At 31.5% G+C, this 20332-nt stretch overlaps 1 protein-coding gene across 3 annotated transcripts in view; it reads right to left on the bottom strand.

The window, feature by feature from the left end:
* The window catches only part of Daao1 (D-amino acid oxidase 1), a 101608-nt gene that overhangs the window by 66719 nt on the left and 14557 nt on the right, over window positions 1-20332 (bottom strand). For all 3 annotated transcript variants that reach the window (XM_035358846.2, XM_035358845.2, XM_035358844.2), the window contains exons 3-4: window positions 15569-15648; window positions 1111-1176 (exon numbers count right to left, since the gene is read on the bottom strand). In XM_035358846.2, the coding sequence (XP_035214737.1) occupies window positions 1111-1176; window positions 15569-15648 (146 nt within the window). The remainder of the gene's footprint in view (window positions 1-1110; window positions 1177-15568; window positions 15649-20332) is intronic.

The following is a 20332-nucleotide window of genomic DNA, read 5'->3' as shown; positions in this document are numbered from 1 at the left end:
AAAAAAAAGATATTGCTGTTTTAGTCTGATAATGCTTTAAATAGGATATATGGGAAGAAAAAAATTTTACCGTTTCATCATTTCACATCTTAAAACTAATAATTTTTTTTTTAAAATAACGGAACTGAAATACCTAAATATTCTAAATAAATTAGTTATTTTCTAATTAACTATAACAATAAAATTTTATTAAGGAGCTGAAAAAATATTACACATTCAGGTATGAAGAACTTTTCTTCATTTTTTTACCTCAAATTTGAATGACCATTACAGTATCAAACAGATATATATATATAATTGTGCAAATATTCCGTTGCATTGAATTTTAATTTAGTTAAAAGTTCAATACGGGAAATCATTTTTTGAAGCACATTTGAAAAAGAGAAAAGAACTCATAATCTAATTTCCCTCATAAATACTTAGAAAGTACTAACTATTTGATCATTTGATTTCCAATTGAAATGTCACAAAGTCCCATGAAAAATCACAAAAGTTTTAATATTTAAATATGAATTTTTAAACTTTTCTTCTGTTCTGAACATTGCACTTGTGTAGGTCAGTTTTTTTTAACAATGAAAATAATAAAATTTAAACAAATTAATGACTATTACATCCTTAAAATGATTTGTAATTTGTTCTCTCAGCTTTGAGATCATGCTTTGACAAAGTTTTAATAAAATATCACAAACTGTAAATTAAACTGCAATGATTTTTAACTCCAAATTTAATATAGAAATAATTGTAATATATCCAAACCACTGCATCATAAAGTCACAAGCATTTTATTAACTATGTCACTATTAAAAAATGAGTGGAATGGCAGCACTAAGCAATGGCTTTGAACTAAAGAATCTAGCAATAAAAAGCAAGCACAGGAAAAATAATTTGAAATTTCTCTAATGCTTCAGAGAATTCAGAAATGATTTTATACTGTATATTAAATTACAGTTATATTGAAATTGCCATTTATTAATATTTTGAACTAAGGAAATGTATTAAATAAAATGAATGCATATTTATTCATTTAAAAACAGACACTACATGAATAGCATCAGTAAATACACTTTACACACAACATGCACACATTAAAAAAAATCAATGTAGACTTACTTAGACTTCATCCAAGGCAAATAATATCGGCAGTCTGTGATAATTGTAGTGTAAAACATTCCATACCTATCAATATTAGCAAAGCATTTTACTTTATCAACATGCAGAAAGTATTTTACTTTTTTATATTAATAGGACTTTCCACCAAATTTAAAATATTATTAACATGGAAAAGGAAATACATTTAAAGTGACATTTTCAACATCAATTTAAATGTTAAAAGGAGTATCAATTTTCACGTGTATTACTAACAGCACAAAATGAAATAAAATAATGGATAATTTAACTCAAAGGAAATGGAAAATGTGACAATGCTGTTATCTTTTTGAGAAGTGGTGCTGGAACAAGATAGTTAAGATTAATATGCCAATCATTACAAAGCCAAAGGACACACACACACACACAAAAAAAAAAAAAAAAAAAAAAAAGGTTGGAATCATAAAATTTTGTATGGGTGAATGTAATGCAGATATATTTAAATGATTATAACATTAAAGCAAAAGGATAATGAAGGATGCCCTATGTACCTTTCTCATATATTTGAGCACTGAAAGCATACAAGATCTGAATAGTATTCTGAGGCATATTTGCCTACAGAAGTTATAATTGGGTTATTATATTTTGCACATTCATAGGTTGCTACAATGATATCTCTACTTGTTACATAATCAATGATAAATCAAGCAAGTTGCTAAGGCAAAGTAATGCATCAAACTGGCAAAAACATTCATGAAAAACTCTACTGTGTATGGATGAGTATTCTTCTTCTTGAAAAATTACTTCTGGAAGTTCTGCTATAAAGGCAACACATGTAGCCACAGGATGTCCTGTACATATCACTGGTATTTCTTATATCATCAATACATCTGATGAAATGTACATGTTATCTTCCCAGATTATCATACCAGGTAGAAGTAGAAGTGAGGTGGGACACCAGAGATTTACCATTTGTTGTACAGGTGTAATTCCATTGCAATCCACCTTAATTTTGATGGAGAACATCCTGGAAATGTTCGATGGAAGAATGCATATTGAGTATTGGGACACCAATCGTTTATCTGCTAACCAGTTGCAAATAATTGGCCAGAAACAGGATTTTATGAAGATGGTGGAACACAAAACAGTTAAAAATTGCTCATGCTTCATGGATCGCATAATCTTCTTTATTGATTGTACATATGGGTTATCCAAAGCTTATTCACTATGCTATTATATAAGTATTGGTTCTGATACTTTGAAACAGCTAAACTGTGACAGGCTAGATGACAGTCAATTCTTCAAAATGCTCATGATCCTTCTTTCTGTACAGTGATAAGTGTCCACTAGAAGACTGCAAACTTGGCAAAATGTCTTCCATTGCACACTGTACAACCATGTCTAGCAGTTAATGAGTCTTAACAAATTAAACAAGATGCACATAAACTACATAAAAATGGCCTCTGGAATTTTTTAATAAAAAAACGGAGGTAGCACTGATACAGTCTCAAGTAGCAAGACCCATAGTCCAGTTCTATTACAAATGTTATGATTAATTACCCATTTGAAGAACTGCATGTCTAATTTTACAGCAATCCAACATTTTATACAGACAATTTTTTTAAATTTAAATTTCTCAGGGGGGTGGAGGAAAAGTTGTATATATACAGAATTTCATTAGAACCCAATTCATCAAATGATGAAGATTTTCTGATAAACTTTTTATACATACGTACTTCACAGTTTATATACAAATTCTTTCTTTTTGAAGATGCATTTTAATATTCCTAAATATGAAGACACTTTTCATTTGTATAGAGTTTTTCATAAAAACTTTTTAATAAAATATATTAAATGTCAAGGCACGGTGAGACGGCTCCGCAAAGCGGTTTTAGGGTTGCCATAAAATGTTAAGAGAAGGCAGGGTTGCTACATTTGGCGACAAAATTGGCGCTATGCCATGGACAGATGGAGAACCTTCTGGAATGAATTCTTACTGGTTTAGCCCAGAATGTTCTCGAACACAAGCCGAAAGCTATATAAACCCTGCTGGTCCGCAGTCAGTCAATTAGTGTCTCAAAGGGAGTGCCTCGTCTAGAGGGCGAGTTAGTTAGTACTGAGTTGGTGTCTCGTCTAGCGAGTCAATCCCTGTGGAGTCAATCTAGTGCTGAGTGGGTCGTCGAGTGCACTGAAACAGTCTCATCGCGGTTAGTGCTCTATCGTGGTTAGTGCATCGTCGAGAGAGCGTATTGAGCTCTGAAAACGACTCAACCAAAGAGTCAGGAGCTGCGCTCGGTGTGTCCTCGAGTGCATCGCGAGTTGTAGCGTGGAGAGTCTCGAGAGTATGTGGAGTTCCTAGAACGACCAAGCAGAGTCGGGAGCTTGACTCTGGTGCTTTGCAGTGAAGCTGTTTCCACCGTGATAGCTTGGTAACCTGAAAGCTGTGTTGCTGATCGTGTCAGCGTGTTTATAATAGTTCGACGACTGTAAATGAGATTTTGGAGCTGTCCTGATTAATACTGGCCAATAAAGTGTGTTTTGATACTTCATCAAGTGTCGTCATTATTCACTCCAAATCCACACAAACCCCGTACGAACGTGAAGGAAGAAAATAACGTAACAACTGGTGGCAGGAGAATAAAAAATTGCAAAAACTGGTGTCAGAAGTGGGATTTGCGAGTGAATGCCAGTGACCCACCCACAGAGGAAAGCCATGGCGGAGGAAATGAAGACTTTGATGAACTTCTTTGCCAAGATCAAAGCCTGGCGAGAAGAGATGAAAGCCGGATATGCTGAGATAAAATCTGGATATAAAGAGATGACAGCTGAGATCAAAGCCGCACTCAAAGAGATGAAAGTGGAACTGGAAGATAAGAAACCCTGGTGAAAATAAATAAATGTCGGCTAAGAAAAGTTGCGAGAGCTACTCCAACAGGTGAAAGTGGAGTTTACAGAAGATATTGGAGGCATAAAAGGCGATGTGGAAATGAAAGAAGTGGCAGTTGAAGAATCAAAGGATGAAGAAGTGAAGGAAGCAGCTAATGAACTATCTGAGAAAGATCCAGAAATGAAGGATGAAATATCTAACGAGATTAAAGACAGAGATCGAAACGATGAAGAAATGAAGGATGGGAAAGAAGCTTTTGATTCTCAAGTACCTGAAATGGAAGAAAGTGAAAATGCGACTGTTAGGTTCTTGGAAATTGATAGTGAAGTTATGAAAACGCAGTCAGCAAGTGTTGAACCATCTGAAAGTTCACGTGATGCTGAGAATGAAGAAGCTAATGTACAGCTGAAGCAGTGTGCTCCAGTATTGCAAGAAAATTCACCTACCTAACAAACTATGTGTGCGTCTCACAGTGCAGATTTTGCAGACAAGGACTTGATTTTGATTCTAAACCAGGATACTTACGTTTGTAAAGTATCGCGCTCCGTTCACGATTCTGATGCAGAATTTGGAGCTGGTTTCCAGGAAACACTGGAAAATGAACATGCACCAGCTGCTGAAAATACTGAAGTGAACTGTATGTCTGCTGAGAATGAACTACAGAGTGCTGAACCAATTGTTTCAGATCTTTCTGTGGATGAAAAGTCTCAACGGACCCAATCTTCATACTGTGATATGTAAAATAAAAATGCATCTGAGAACTGCAGTGGAAAAGTATTTGACCCGGGTATATTTTACATAGACGGAGACTGCAATTCATTCTGAACTTTAATTATATAATTTAAAATTGTGATGTGTTTAATTTGTATATATAACTTGAACATAGTGTAAATATTTGTTTCTTTTAAAATTGTGATGTGTTTAATTTGTGTATCTAACTTGTATATAGTGTAAATATTTGCTTCTTTAGTTATGTTATTTATTTGTTTTAGAACCTTTTGTTTGTATCAAATTATGCTTCTGACCAAGGGTTGTACTGCCCTGGACGTGCAGTCCTTGGGATGGGGCAGTGTTACGAAATCTCAAGGCGCAGTGAGATGGCTTACCCCCAAAGCAGTTTTAGGGTTGCCATAAAATGACAAGGGAATGCAGAGTTGCCACATTTGGTGAGAAATCAGCCATTTTGCGACAGAATTGGCGATATGCCATGGACTAATGGAGAACCTTCTGGAATGAATTCTTACCGGTTTAGCACAGAATGTTCTTAAACACAAGCCAAAAGCTATATAAACCCTGCTGGTCTGCAGTCAGTCAGCTAGTGTCTCAGATGGAGTGCCTCGTCTAGAGGGCGAGTTAGTTAGTATTCAGTTGGTGTCTCGTCTAGCGAGTCAATCCCTGTGGAGTCGATCAAGTTGACAGCCGGGCAGTGAGTGCCGAGTGGGTCGTCGAGTGCACCGAAGGAGTCTCGTAGTGTATCACGGTTAGTGCATCGGCGAGAGAGCGTGTTGAGCTCCGGGAACAACTGAACCGAAGAGTCAAGAGCTGTGCTCTGTGTGTCCTCGAGTGCATCGCAAGTTGTAGCATGGAAAGTCTCGAGAGTACGTGGAGTTCCGAGAACGACCAAGCAGAGTCGAGAGCTTGACTCTGGTGCTTTGCAGTGAAGCTGTCTCCACCGTGATAGCTTTGTAACCTGAAAGCTGTGTTGCTGACACAGTTTGACAACTGTAAACGAGATTTTGAAGCTTTCTTGATTAATACCAGCCAATAAATTGTGTTTTGATACTTCATCAAGTGTTGTTGTTATTCACTCCAAATCCACACAAACCCTGTACGAACGTGAAGGAAGAAAATAACATAACAACTGGTGGCAGAAGAATAAAAAAACGCAACAATATGTGCAAGATAAATAGAATGCAAAACAAAATCCTAGCTTTAAATTGTAATGATATCTTAAGTCTACATTTTAATTGCATTCTCTCTCCTAAAATAGTAACATGCTTATATCTCTTTAGTAATAAATATAGTAAATCTCTTTAAAATGTGCCATTTCAAAATTAATCTTTATCATGATTCTTGTGAGGCATATACTTAAATAATGCTCTAACTAATAATAATATTAAAATTTGCTACCTAAAACCTAAATTAGTTATACCTTAAAACCTAAATTAGTTATAAGGAACAAATGGTTACTAACACTCATATTTTTATCCAAACATTTCTTCTCTGCCCTGCCACCATGTTGCCACGTATCACTCTTTCTTGAAATATATTGTTATAAAAATGTAATTGGTCAAGAACAGGCATGCAGATTACACATGTAACCTATGCCTACATCAAAATGTATTATCAGCTTTAAAAAAAGTGTTCAACTAGCCTCAACCACTACTATCATCATTACGCACAAATTCCATCACTTACTATAAAAGAAATTATTTTTATTACATTTATACTCTAATACTCTGACTTACGTGAACTTGAAATAATCACATAAATCTGTAAAATAAAATACAATTCCATATTTTATTTACGATTTATGTTTTTAATAATGTTTTAGTTTTGTTTATGTTTATAATTAACTTGCATTTGAAACTGTCAGTAATTCAGAAAGTGTTAATTCATATCTAATATATAAACACTACTCTACTAACATATTAGACTTAGTTTTAAAGAAATAATATGCATCAAAGCACAAAAATTTATGCTTAATCCTCTGAAATTCCACACCTCTCTTCAAAAACTGCAGTTAAGTTAATTTGGATTTACAGATAAGGCAGTATTTCTAAATTTATACACATAATGCAATCACTGTTACATATTCTTTGGCATAGAAAATATGTACAGCAGATTTTACGTTCTTATTTTTTCCCCCTTGTTTTATAATTATGAACTGGATGGTCAGAGGAATTTGTTAAATTTTATAAATCTGATGGCAGTGAAATAACTCCATTTTATGAAACATATTTATTTGAATACTATTTTTCTTAACATATATAAAAACTACATTCGTTATTATATACTTTTCTCTTAAAAATATATATTTCAGCCCTTGGTCCCATTTAATTAACAGACAAAGTTAAAACTCTGCTTTATAGTGCTTTTCACCAGTATTATCTATAATGTAATTTTGGAGTATTACAAATATTTCACAGCTTACTTTTTTTTTTCCTGTGAAGATGCATGCTTAATATTCTTTAAGATGAATATTCTCATTTGTACAATGTACAATATATCACACTGATAAGGAATATTAGTCAAAATGTAAGTACAAAACAGTTTAAATACAATAAATACAAAATACAATAAATGAAACAAAATTTAAGTAATTTACAGTTTCCAAAATTTTATTCAGGATTAACTTTATTATAGTATAAAACTAAATAATGAAACCAATAAGTTTAACTATTTGTTTTTGGTATTTTTTTGATTAGCACATAAGCAAAATTTAATTAATTTTATATTTAAAAGATCTTTATTTAAAATTAACCAGGATTACTCCTATAATCACAAAAATTAGATAATAGACAAAGCAGCCTGTAACTTGTGTTGCAAAACTTGCATGATAATTCTTAATTTCAACATTTAAAAAAAATCCTTTCAACCTTTTTATTTTTGAAAGTTTTCTCTTTCAGAGTCTTTGTTGCTTATGTCTGTACAGTAGCATCATTTTTTTTTTTTTTTTTTTTAAATTAGTAATGTCTTTTTTCTCTTTGAAAGAGTTTTTTATGTAAGTTCACTCTTGGATTTCATTAAACGAGTATACGAGGATTAAAGGGTTCTTAAATTTTAAAAGTAAGAACTACACCACATGTTTCAAAGAAACAGCATGTTGTCTTGTCCGTTATCTAATTTCTGCTCTTATAAGATTTATATTAGATTTTAACAAGTCTTGCAAATGGAAATCTTTTATTTAACAGAAGCAAACCAACTATAATAAACAATAATAAGAATGTGATAACTGGTTGCCATGCAATGAATTTGAGTTATTCAGAAACTGAATGAAAACTAAACTTCCTTTAATATGAGCTGATTTTGAACAAGAAGCATCTAAACATTCATGCTGTAAAATCTTTATGTTATGTAGCCTTAATAATTATTTCACTTGTATATTTGCCTGATGATAATCTCATAGCATGTGTAACAAATTTTCACATTCTTCAACGTATGCACGTGAGTAGTTGACAGACACAGTTAGCAAATGAAAGATCTGTGGTTTGAATCTTTGCAAAAGCACAACTTGAACTTCACATTTCCTGCTTTGAAATAATTAATGGTTGCTACATGTTACAATAAAATCTATTAGCAATGAATATACTTTAACTGTATTTACTCCAAAATAAGTAACAGTGACTTAAATACGTATTATCTGCCATGACGGAAACTATTCCAATGAAATACTTCTGAGGATATACAACTGTTGTGATAAATGGAATGCATTGTCAGTGTAAAATGCTGTAAACTGAAGAATTCTGATTTTAATATTGAAATTAAGCTATTACAGTGTGTTTATAAATAAATGGTGTGGTTTTGAAAATTAATAATAAATGGATGTATTACTTTATATGGGCAAACCTTACAGCATAAGCAGGGGCAACTGTCCAAGTTTATGATACATTAATTAAAATCCTTCAATATGTGCACTTTTGGTCACATGACACACATTTACACAGTAATCAAATTCTTTCCATACTCAGTGTAGTATGTCCGCCATGATGGTCTGCAGTGCATCTTTATCTGACCCAAACTTCTTCAAGGGACATGGGCATTGGCAGTACATAAACTCAGTCTTCAACAAACCTCCAAAGAAAGAAATCTCATGGTGTTAAATATGGCAAATGGGGTGGGCAGGAAGGAGTGAAGGTTGTTGTCTGCTGTTGCAGCACGTTCAATCCAGTGTTGGTGAAAATCACGATTAAGAAGTTCTCATACATTTCTGTGAAAATGGGGTGGAGCACTCTCAGTTACAAAATGTAATCCTCATAACGGGTGTTCAGCTAGGGTTAACAACCAGATTTCCAACATATCTTGAAATGAGTCATTGATCACAGTTTCTTGTTCAAAAAAAAAAAAAAAAAAAACGGGCCATGCACAGAAAACATGCATGAAACTCACACTGCACTGAAACCACAAATCTGGATGCTTCAAGACACAACACACAGAAAGCCTTTTCTTGTTAGCGCACCATCTTTCAAAACTAACACTGCGGCTGCACAGTAAGCATGAAAAGCAAACAGCAGGTAGCACATGAGAAATTTGGACAGTTGCCAATAATTACAATGTTGGTTTTACACGAGTAATGTAATACATTGATTTATTATTAAATTTTAAAACCCCACCATTCATTAATAAACACCCTGTATATATACATCTTTCCTTTCAGATTCAGAACACAGATGGGGAAAATGAATATTCACTCTTTTGCAAGAAGCACTACTACTATATTCTTCCAGAAAATGATAACACAGTACAAAGTCCGTAATCTGGACTCATCGGGACTTCCGCGATTCCGGATTAGGGGTTTTTCCGGATTATAGATCATCAATTTAAATCTGGTAAGATGGCATGCAGAAATTATACAATTAAAAATATGAAACCGTAAATTATGAAATAAAAAGCAATTATGATCTAAAGGGTATCAAAATTTACCAAAAAAAAAAGCTTAATATTTATTTGTTTACTTTCATAAACATTTCTTTCAATGTAAGTTGTTTAAGTTGCCTCGTTTTTTTGTGCTAATACTTTCTCTTTAATTCTATAAACAGACATAATTTCTTGTTCAGTTACAAAGTTCCACTGTTCAAGTCCTGTAATTGCTGTGTCGAAAATACCAACTAACTTGTCAATCAAAATTTTTTCGTTTTCAATTATGTTCTTTGTTACTTTCTTCACTATTGGAAGCTCGCATGGGTAAATGCTTTACTGGCTTTACGCGCATGCGTAGCAGATACAAGCAGTAAAAGCTTTATGCACATGCGTAAACACATTATGCGCATGCGTAAGTTTGTGGCTTTGAGGTCCGAATAATGGACATCCGGATTACGGACTTTGTACTGTACATCTCTCTCCCTCCTGAAAAATGAGAAACCTTAACTGACACTCAAATATATGTGATCAAGATTCTAAATAATGTGATGTAGAAAATGAAAATAATGCTGTAGATAATGCATTTAACAATAACAGGCAGTTGTGGATTTTTTTAAATCTTTATTTAGGCATATTTCATAGAATAATCAACACAGTAAAGCGCTGCACACACTGGGACAGGCACACTTGTTATTCTGCAATTTTCATTCAACATTTCACACATTTACTGTAATGTAGTTAGTGACAAAACAGAGACTTCATCTCAGTCTTACAAAAGCTGATGTAAAAAAGAGCAAGATTATGCTACTGATATTAAATTAGAAATGGTAAAACAACTTTTTTTCATTACACATAGCATTGCTTTATTGTTGTTACCAATTTGTTTATAGATGGATGATTTTAGTGCAATTATATGCAAAATTGTTGTATTTTTCTGTGTGATGTAAAAAGGAAAAAAAATTGAGAGAGTGAAGCTATGCCGGGAAAGTAAGAATACAGAAGCAAGTATTTAACATTGAGCAAATGGTTATCTTTTTAATTCGGTTGAGATATTACGAAGCTGACAACGGGTTTGGTGACTAATTTTTATTGCCAAAAGTGGCAACATTTTGGTTTGGTCCCTGTATCACCGTAATAGGTATTGTAACTGAATAAATGTTATAGATCACTATATTAGCTTTAACTGTAATTTGACTCTCATATTGCCTTTCAGTTATTTCGAGAAGCAGAAAGTACTAGAAATATCTCAGCAGCCGAGTTAAAACTGTGTAAGGCTGGTGAGAACATTTGCTCTGAGTTGTTGTTAGCTGTATTTGCATTGCATTGTGTTTAACTTTCATAGCAGTTTGAAATGTAACTACTGATTATACTTTGTGATATTGTGAAGAATTGTATAACTATTTTTGTGGAAAATTTCAAACCTCTGAAGTGTTTCTTTTGATAAAAATAAATTTCATCAACCTATCATCAGAGCTGTGTGCATTTAATTTATTATGAACCCATACACATGCAACATTGTCATTAGTTTATAACTATCAATAAAATATTTGTTTCGATTTTACTGTTATGTAAATACGTGTATCACTTGTGTTATACAAAAATTAGATGGCAATCATTCTATTTGGAATTATGCTTTTCAAAAAGATTTATTAATAAAGCATTTAACCAATTTTAGAAAAAAATGGGAAATAACCAAATTAAAAAGATTTTAGGGACTATTACAAATTAAAGTTAAAATTTTAACTTATATAAATACATTATTATGATTACATATATATACAAAATCAACATATATCTTAACAATTTTATTTATCATTTATAATTCACAGAACCAAATGCAGTGGGGATAGGAAGGAGACTTAATTTAAATTTAGTAAACTGGAGCTGAAATTAAAAGTACTGTACGAGAGTTACAAAGTACATAATGTAAGATAAAGTGCGAGATTTTAATTCTTGGCATCCACCATAAATATTGTTGTGTGCATACGGGTTCATAATAGATTGAATGCACACATATCCAATGATAGGTTAATAAAATTTATTTTATCAAAAGAAACACTTCAAAGGTCTGGAACTTTCCACAAAGTTATAAAACTCTTCAAATTATCAGAGTACAATCAATAGTTACATTTCAAACTACTATGAGCATTACACACAACGCAAAGCGCAGCTAAACAGGAAGCTACCCAGAGTTATCTCAGTACTCCGAACTCACGCTGAGCTAACTGCAACAACTGAGAGCAGATGATTTCTCCGGCCTTAAATAGTTTTTACCTATTTTTCAAGATATTTCTAGTACTTTCTTACTTTTCGACAATATGAGGATCGAATTATGATTACAGCTAATATTGTGATCAATTATATTTATTAAATTACAATACCTATTACATACATGAACCGGACCAAAATTTCGCCAAACGGCTGTCAAGTTGGGCAATTTTTGGCTATGTATCGCCAAGTTTGGTCACCAAAACTGTTGTCAGCTTGGAGACATATCGCCAAATTACCGAGATATCCACTTAATATTAAACAGATTTGTCCCTGTATCCTTACTTTTCCGGCATAGCTACTCTGGATTTTTCACGTTACATTACACAGAAAAATACAATTTCACACATACTTGCACTAAAATCATCCAAGTACAAAATTCATAATAATATTATGTTGCATTTCAACAAATATTTCAAATTTTGCATTCAAACTATGCATTGTGAATGCAAGAAAATCAGGAAGTTTATAACTAAAGTGAATGTAGATAACACTGAGGACCCAAAGTATAAATGATATAAAGATTTATCCTAAAGTGTAATCCTAAAAAATTTAAAGCACAGCACTGGATAACATTTTAAAGTTCATGCATAGTCATTATTTAGGAAACATGATGAAAGAACCTAACCATTCCCTAAAATGTTCAATAGAAATGAAATTTATTAAAATGTTCAATAGAAATGAAATTTATTCAAACTGTTCAATAAATTTCCTGAAATGAAACTAAAGAAGAAACACTATTAGAATATTGAAATCTTGCATAAATTATTTATCTGTCAAGGCAGTGGTTATCAAGCAGTTTTGCCCATGTACTACTTTCACCATTACTGGATCATCCTCCCCCTTTTCAGAACTTGAAAAATATGTATATGTTTATTTATATTTTTTTTAACCATACAGCAGAAAGCAGGTAGAGTCAGGCTGACAGCATTCTCCCCATGAAACTATGAAACTCTCCCTACAGAGGACCTTCCCCTGGGTGAGAACCCCTGCCATAAGAAATTTACAATCATAATTAATATTTATTCCATTATAAATTCATATAAAACCCAATCTTTTAAATAAGCTAGGAAATTTACATATAAATTTAAAGAGAACAGTAATAACAGTAAAAGAGAACATCTGAATCAACACTGGGAAGGATGAATGATCAAAGAATAACTGATGGCTCAACTTTATGTGAGTGCAAGAAATTATCATTTGAAAGCAATTATTATCAATAATTCATGGTAAATCCTATATAAAAAATAATGACATCCACAATACACAAAAATTTTCAATATCACTGTACAATTTCCAAGAATTATAAAGTTAATCTGTTCTGAATGACAACTTAATCCACTCAGCATTAAACTCTTATAAATAAATATATATATATAAAGAGAGTTAAAATTAAATCTTTCCTCTACATATGTATGTGGATTTCAGAGCCAATTTTGAAAATCAAATCATTAATAACAGGACTACTGTTTCCAAATGGGCTACAAACATGAAACATGGTTCTATTCATATATATAATTGTTATTCCAACTGAGAAGAAGAAACAAATAGCATTACAAATAAAACTCATTAGGAAAAGACATTAAGGACAAAAAGTATCAGTTCTGCTGAATACTTTTAGATAATCGGTTAAAAAAAAAGATAAAACATTCTGTTCGCCATTAAAATCAAAATAGCATAACAACGTGATGGAAGTACACAACCTGAAATACTCATAAAATGATAAAACAAAGAATATGCAAATGATAGTATGCACATATTACAGGCAACAATAATGATATCCCAAAGCAGAACAAAAACCAATCAACATGCTGGTTTTTCTTTTGTAAATCATGTCTACTCATTGTTTTTCATGTTGGAGTTGTGTGTGCTAGTCTTCATGTAAGAAGGAACTTGCATTTTTCAGAATATGACCGTGGGAGAATCAGAGTCTAGTCAGATTACAGTTATCATACCACACAAATGCTGCTCATGTTGGTCAAGACCACTTGATCGTTATAAGTGGTGCAACTTGCAACTAATGGATCCAAGAAGGTGCACAGAGAGAAGTGCTAGAACTTGGAGGCTTCCCAATTCACAAATGCCACAGATCACACACATCTTGTTTGCAATGTGTTAGGGACTATATAGCTGCATGCCAACCCTGGGTCAGCACAGTGGATGTATAGCATAGCATCAAGTATCCACATGTACAATGCAATGCTATGCCACATAGCATCAGATAATCAATGATTACTTTACTTGCCCTTGACACTACAGCACCTACAATGGTGCACTGCCACTGCATTCGATTCTGCATAACTAACCAAATTTAATTACCATTATTTAAGCACATAATGTATGGTCATGAAAATTAGGAATTATTCACAAAATCCTTATGTATAATTAATTTCAGTTTGAATGTTACAGCTTTTGCACATGTATGTAACTTTTGCTGTATAGGATGGCCCAACGGGTATGCCAGATTTAATTTTAAAATGAAACACAATAAATTTTTATTTAATTTGGCAATTTTTATTGATTTATTAAGTAGATATCTTGAGATCAATTATGGAATATGATGTCAGCCAAATAGGTTCACAGTAGTGCTGGCACACCATGACCCATTTTGATCAAATTTTGAAGATGTTTTCCAAGTTGGCTCAATTTTTAACAATGATGTGTTGGATATCTGTTTTTAGTTCAGAAACTGTCTGTAGTTTGCCAGCACAGATGTTGGACTTTACAAAACCTCAAGGAAAACGTCACATCGTATCAAGTCACAAGATCTGAATTAGCAAATTAATTACAGCATTTCTGGAAACCTGCTGATCAGGAAAATGTTGTCTTAGCAAATTAATGGCTTCACTTACTGTATGGCATGTGGCACCATGTTGTTGAAACCGCATTTTATCAAGATCCATATCATTCAATCAATCTGAAAAAAAGTTCGATATCATACTCCATTTAGAGATGAAGCTCGAACAGACTCAATTCTAAAAAAAAGAATGGCCCTATGGCAAACTGTTTTTATTAATCTTGATGAATACAGATAACAAATGTCAAAATTAGGTAATTACAAAATTAAGCATAAAAAGATAATGGGGAATTTACATCTGAATTACCTGATGAGCCACCCTTTCTAAGTTCAGGGATTAAAATAACTCCAGAAGTTACAGACAAATCAGCATGAACATCAAAGGTAGAAATAATGAAATGGAAAGGATAGGATAGTTGAATAAGATATTATTTAATTTTCAGTTGATGAAACAGATAGGCTATCCGTGACAGTTCCTTTAGAACTGTACATGCTAAGCACATGAATTTTATGCTCAATATTTAATTTCATAAAATAATCTCTTTTACCTAACTTTTAATGAACTGTAAAATGTTCTCTACTTGCAACACACTGTAATAAAATGAATTAAAAGATAAAATATTAGTATAGAAAATAATATTCAACTTTCTAGGGGAAAAAATAGAATAACATAAATTATGAAATTAAATATTTGCTACAAATACAGGACCAGTTAAACCTCTGATTAACAAAATGTTTCAAAATTCTTGCATCAAGAAAATTCGTTCAAGCAGAATTTTAATATATTTTCAATCTTCTCAATATACATTAAAAGCTAAAGCATATTTTATTATATTTTTATTCTTGTTAAGAAATAAAAAATATATATATATATATATTAAAAAAAAAAGAAAAAAAAAAAAAAAGAAAAGAAAACAATGTTAAACACAACATCTATCCTAGCAACTTACTTATAATGTCTTGGAAACATTTTCAGTTCCTTTTCTTGCAGTTCTCGATATTCTGGCAATAATTTCAGTAACAAAGGATTCTGAAAATTATCATATTTCAATATGAATTAAAAATATTAATAATGTTTCCACATAATTTTATTCAAATTGGTCTCATTTGAATTATTCTGCTGGAACAAATATTATCAATACTATATTTCCTCATATAAGAAATCACAAGATCAATTAGGGCAGCTTCATTAAAGAATTGACTTTTAAAAATTAACAAATATTCATGAAACAGTAACAGAAACAAATTTTTTAATATAATTATTGTTAACAATTTAAGATGCATCTACTTAATAACTTAAGTAGCAGCAATAATGATTGTTATATTTTCAAATGAAAATAAACAGCACATCTCATAAAAATAAAGAGAGGTCTGCTTTTAGAATTTTTATATAAGTATTTTCTTACATTATTGAAAATTATGCATATACAAAAGAATAAAATACAAAGTAAATTCATATTTTGCTTTGCATATATAATGCTTCATATTTAAAATATAGGAAAATTTAAAGGCAACTAAGTGTTAGGTGGAAATGATTCCACGTTTAGGAACAAATATAGTTTTTATTTATTTATTTATTTATTTATTTTTTTTTTATTCAGAAATAAAGCTAACAGTAGAGTAAAAATTGACAGTTCGTACTTTGGAAGAAATGTTGTTAATTGTTGAATTAGGAGGTATAGTGGTTAGGGGAGCCTACTAAGGTACTGAAGGACCCGGGTTTGAAACCCGGAGAAGACATGGCTGTTTGTAAATGTATAGTGTCCGTGCAGTATGGTGGCACTCTAAATATCTGGTGAGCCGAAAGTCTTTTCATGTGGATTGGTGGGAGTCGAGAGGGGTGGGAGAGGATTTTAAAAATGTAGTTAAAAGTAATTTAATAATAGGATTTTTATTTTTTCATATAATGGGGTGTGATTATTTTTTTAATATAATGGAATGTTGTAGTGCAATTCACGTAACCACTCATGAAAATTTAATACATGAGTCAGCTTAAAGTGGATTTGCCCAAATAGCTGGATGTGCATACTAGAAGAAAGCTGTAGGGTCTTCCAGTTTGAGTAAAATAAGATAATTGTAAAAATGTAGTAAAAAGAAAAGAAAAAAAAAAATTAATAATAGTAAAGTAAAAAACATAGTTTAATAATAATAGTAAAGTATTACTATTAAATTATTATTATAACATTTAATTTTTAAGTTATTAAATTATAATAACATTTAATTTTTAATAACATTAATAATAATAGTAAAGTAGAAAACCATAATTTCAATCATGCTATTACAAATGATAAAGTATTATTTATAAATGTGAAAATTAGTATGGTGTAAAATTTTAAGATTTATGATTCTTTATAATAATTAATGAGTATATAAAATTTTTATAATTGTGATATTGTATGAAAATTTTTTTGTGATATTGTGTGAAAAAATTATATTTCTCATATTTTGCTGCTCTAATGCCTTTTTCTCTCAAAAAGGCTTCTCTGTCACTCCGCCTTTTTCTTTTTGAAATGGGTAATGTGTAAGATAAAAAATATTAAGGCAAACTTCTAGTTTTAATTGGCTATGACCTCTTTTAGTTTTATTTAATTTGGGAACTTCATCTCTCTGTCTTGCCCAATCAAAATAATTGCAAACCAAAACTAACTTGAATTGAAATTTTTGATTCCCTCCCTTCTTTCTATTTGAACTACTATGATACTCTTCCCTTTTTTTTCGCTTGTGCCTTTCTCATGGTTAGACGTTTTGTTGCAATCATCTATGTGCTGCAATGATCGCTTATATCTCAATAGTATCAAAACTGTTCTGGAAATAGACACAACTGGAATGCCAAATGAATAGTGTCCACAAAATGTGAATTAAAAAAAATAAGGAATTTAAATCGGCTCGACCGTTTACTCTTCTTTAAAATGGATGGACATTTTAAGCATCAAGTATCTCCACAATCAGCATTTCTATGCATCTACGTTGTAGTGTTCTTGCATTCAATGCTTCCAAAATTGTGCTATCATTACATACACACACACACACACACACACATATATATATATTAGGGTTATTTCAGAGTATTAGAATTTGGCATTATGAAAAATAAAGATACAGAATTTGATATTTCAAAAGATGAAACTGGAAACGTAAAAATTAAAACATATTACATTCAACAACAAATGTGTCTTTTAACACTTTTGTACTCAATTGTTAATAAAATTGTAGGATTTTGACAGATAATAATTATTTGGCAAATTATTATGAAAACATTGCATTTCCTGCAATGAAAGAAATGAAATCAATATAATAAGTTTTAACTTCCATTTAAATCATTAATTAATAATTTCATTGATGGCATGTACTGTTTTTAAATAGGTATAAAGTATCTATTCTTACTCCTGATTTTTTAAACTATATTAACTTTTAATACTACTTCCTTTTTAAAATTCCTATCTGCTTACAATAAATTAATTTCTACTTTTGGAACTACTCTGATATGCGCCCTTAAGTCGCCAAATTTCTTGCCAAACATTTTTGGCAAGAAACTCCACGCTACCATATTGCTATCTACGTTTTTTGTCTACATTTCGAACTTTACGCCTAAAATATCTCCAAAAACACAATTTTCGCGAATGCAAAAACCACATTTTGAACACACAATTTAAGCTAAAAATCCGAAACAAAAACAAAAAATTTAGATAGCAAAACCGTAAAGTTTCTAACCAAAATTATTTGACAAGAGTCCATGTACACAGCGATATGTTTTAACTTAAAAAAATATCTACGAATGGCACAATCTAGGCAACGAATGAATCTATGAACTACGCACACCTCACTTTAATAAATTAACATAACAACAATAAATTTTAAAGAATACCATGTACACAGCGTGCTGTTTCAACTTAAAAAAACATCTACGAATTGCACAATTTAGGCAACAAACAAATCTACGAACTATGCACACCTCACTTTAATAAATTAACATAACAATAGATTTCAAAGAATGTATACAGTGTTCTGGTTTCAACTTTAAAAAACATCTATGAATTGCACAATTTAGACGGTACGCACTAATCAACAAAATAACTAAAATAAATTTCAAACAATTAAAAAAAAAAAAAAAAAAAAACAGCAACAATAATGACAGAAATTCATACTAAAAAAACAATGAACATAACATTCTACAAAATAAGAACAAAAATAAAATAAAATGCACTTACCATGAATCAATGCTTTTTCGAACAGCAGAAATACCAATTTCATACCGCCTTTAGCATGCCACCACGTAATCACTATCGTATTTATATGTCAGCCAGACACACTATCCAGAAAATTCATACTATGGTTCACAAATAAATAAAATAACAAATAATCACAAATCCCTACTTCTATCATGCACAGCCACTAAAAATAATCTCCTAGAACCTCTTTCCACACCTCCAAATACCCACTGCCCCTCAACAGGATGGCCAAGATGATATTTCCTTTTGCCGAACTTCAATTCAACAACTTCCACCATTTTAGCTTCTCAGACACAGAGCATGACACAAACCAACGAACTCCAGCGACAGATTTTTCAACGTCAACAGGGTTGCCATACAACACGCAATCGCGGCAAAAACCAGTGCAGAACACATATCGCTACATTTGGTGAAATTAGGGCGTATATCAGAGTTGTACCCTACTTTTTATTATTTACATTGTCACCATGCAAAGCGATTCTCTTAACAGTCCCCCCCTTTTTTTTTCAATAGCCTGTGATGTAAGTCTAGGCAGATAAAAACAGCTTTTTTGCTTTAATGTGTTTGCTTTTACTTTTTTGCTTAATGCATAGTATAGTTGAAGCATTAAAGATTTTGCAATTAATTATTTGAAATGAAGCAATGCAATTAATTAATGCAATTAATTGTTTGAAATGAAGATGATTTTGCATTTTGCAAGCCTAAATATTTTTTTTAAAAATAAAGGATGGAAAAAGAAACACTGTTTCGCATTTCAATTATCAAGCAAATTTTGCTGAGGAAAAATACAATATTTATGTTTTATTTTTTAAATTGTTAAATGATTTCCATCACTAACAAAATATTAAATCAGATTTGGTACTTTTCCGTTTTGGCAGCGCAAATCTCGCCAAGCAGACTTTAATTGGCGACATACAGTATACACATAAAAAAATTTTAACAAATGTTAGTTCTAAAAATTTTTTTATTTTGAAGGCATAAACATTTTAATATCGTTTAAAATTTTGTAAAAAGCCAATAAATAAAGACAATAAATTTGTAAAAAGACATTAATTTAAGAATTTATTATGCTTTCATGGTTCAACAAGCTGATTCTACAGTTTATATCACGTGACCCTAAGTGATCTCATCTCAAACTATGCTACAAAAATCTAATTCTCTCAGTAATTATCTACATTAATATCAAGTTAAATCGTAATTTAGAATACAAGTTTAAATGCAAGAATTATTTCAATTCATATGAATAGCTTATTCAGAAATTATGTAAAACCACAATGCTTTACTTCGCTAGTGTATTCTCATTAGAATTGATGAATTTAACCCTTGACTTTGCCTTTTCTATATTTTCGCCTTTGGGTGAGCGGTGTGATTGCATTCTAATTGACTTAATTACCACGAATGGCCTTAGGGCATAAAATTGTACTATCTGATAAAAATTCTATGTAATTGTATACCAGTATTGAAAGAAACAATAAATCTGATAAG

The sequence above is a fragment of the Stegodyphus dumicola genome, chromosome 2, assembly GCF_044657685.1.
Source record: "Stegodyphus dumicola isolate Sdum_Otavi_A_Nest chromosome 2, ASM4465768v1".
NCBI lineage: Eukaryota > Metazoa > Arthropoda > Arachnida > Araneae > Eresidae > Stegodyphus > Stegodyphus dumicola.
This window is presented reverse-complemented; position numbering and strand designations above follow the sequence as displayed.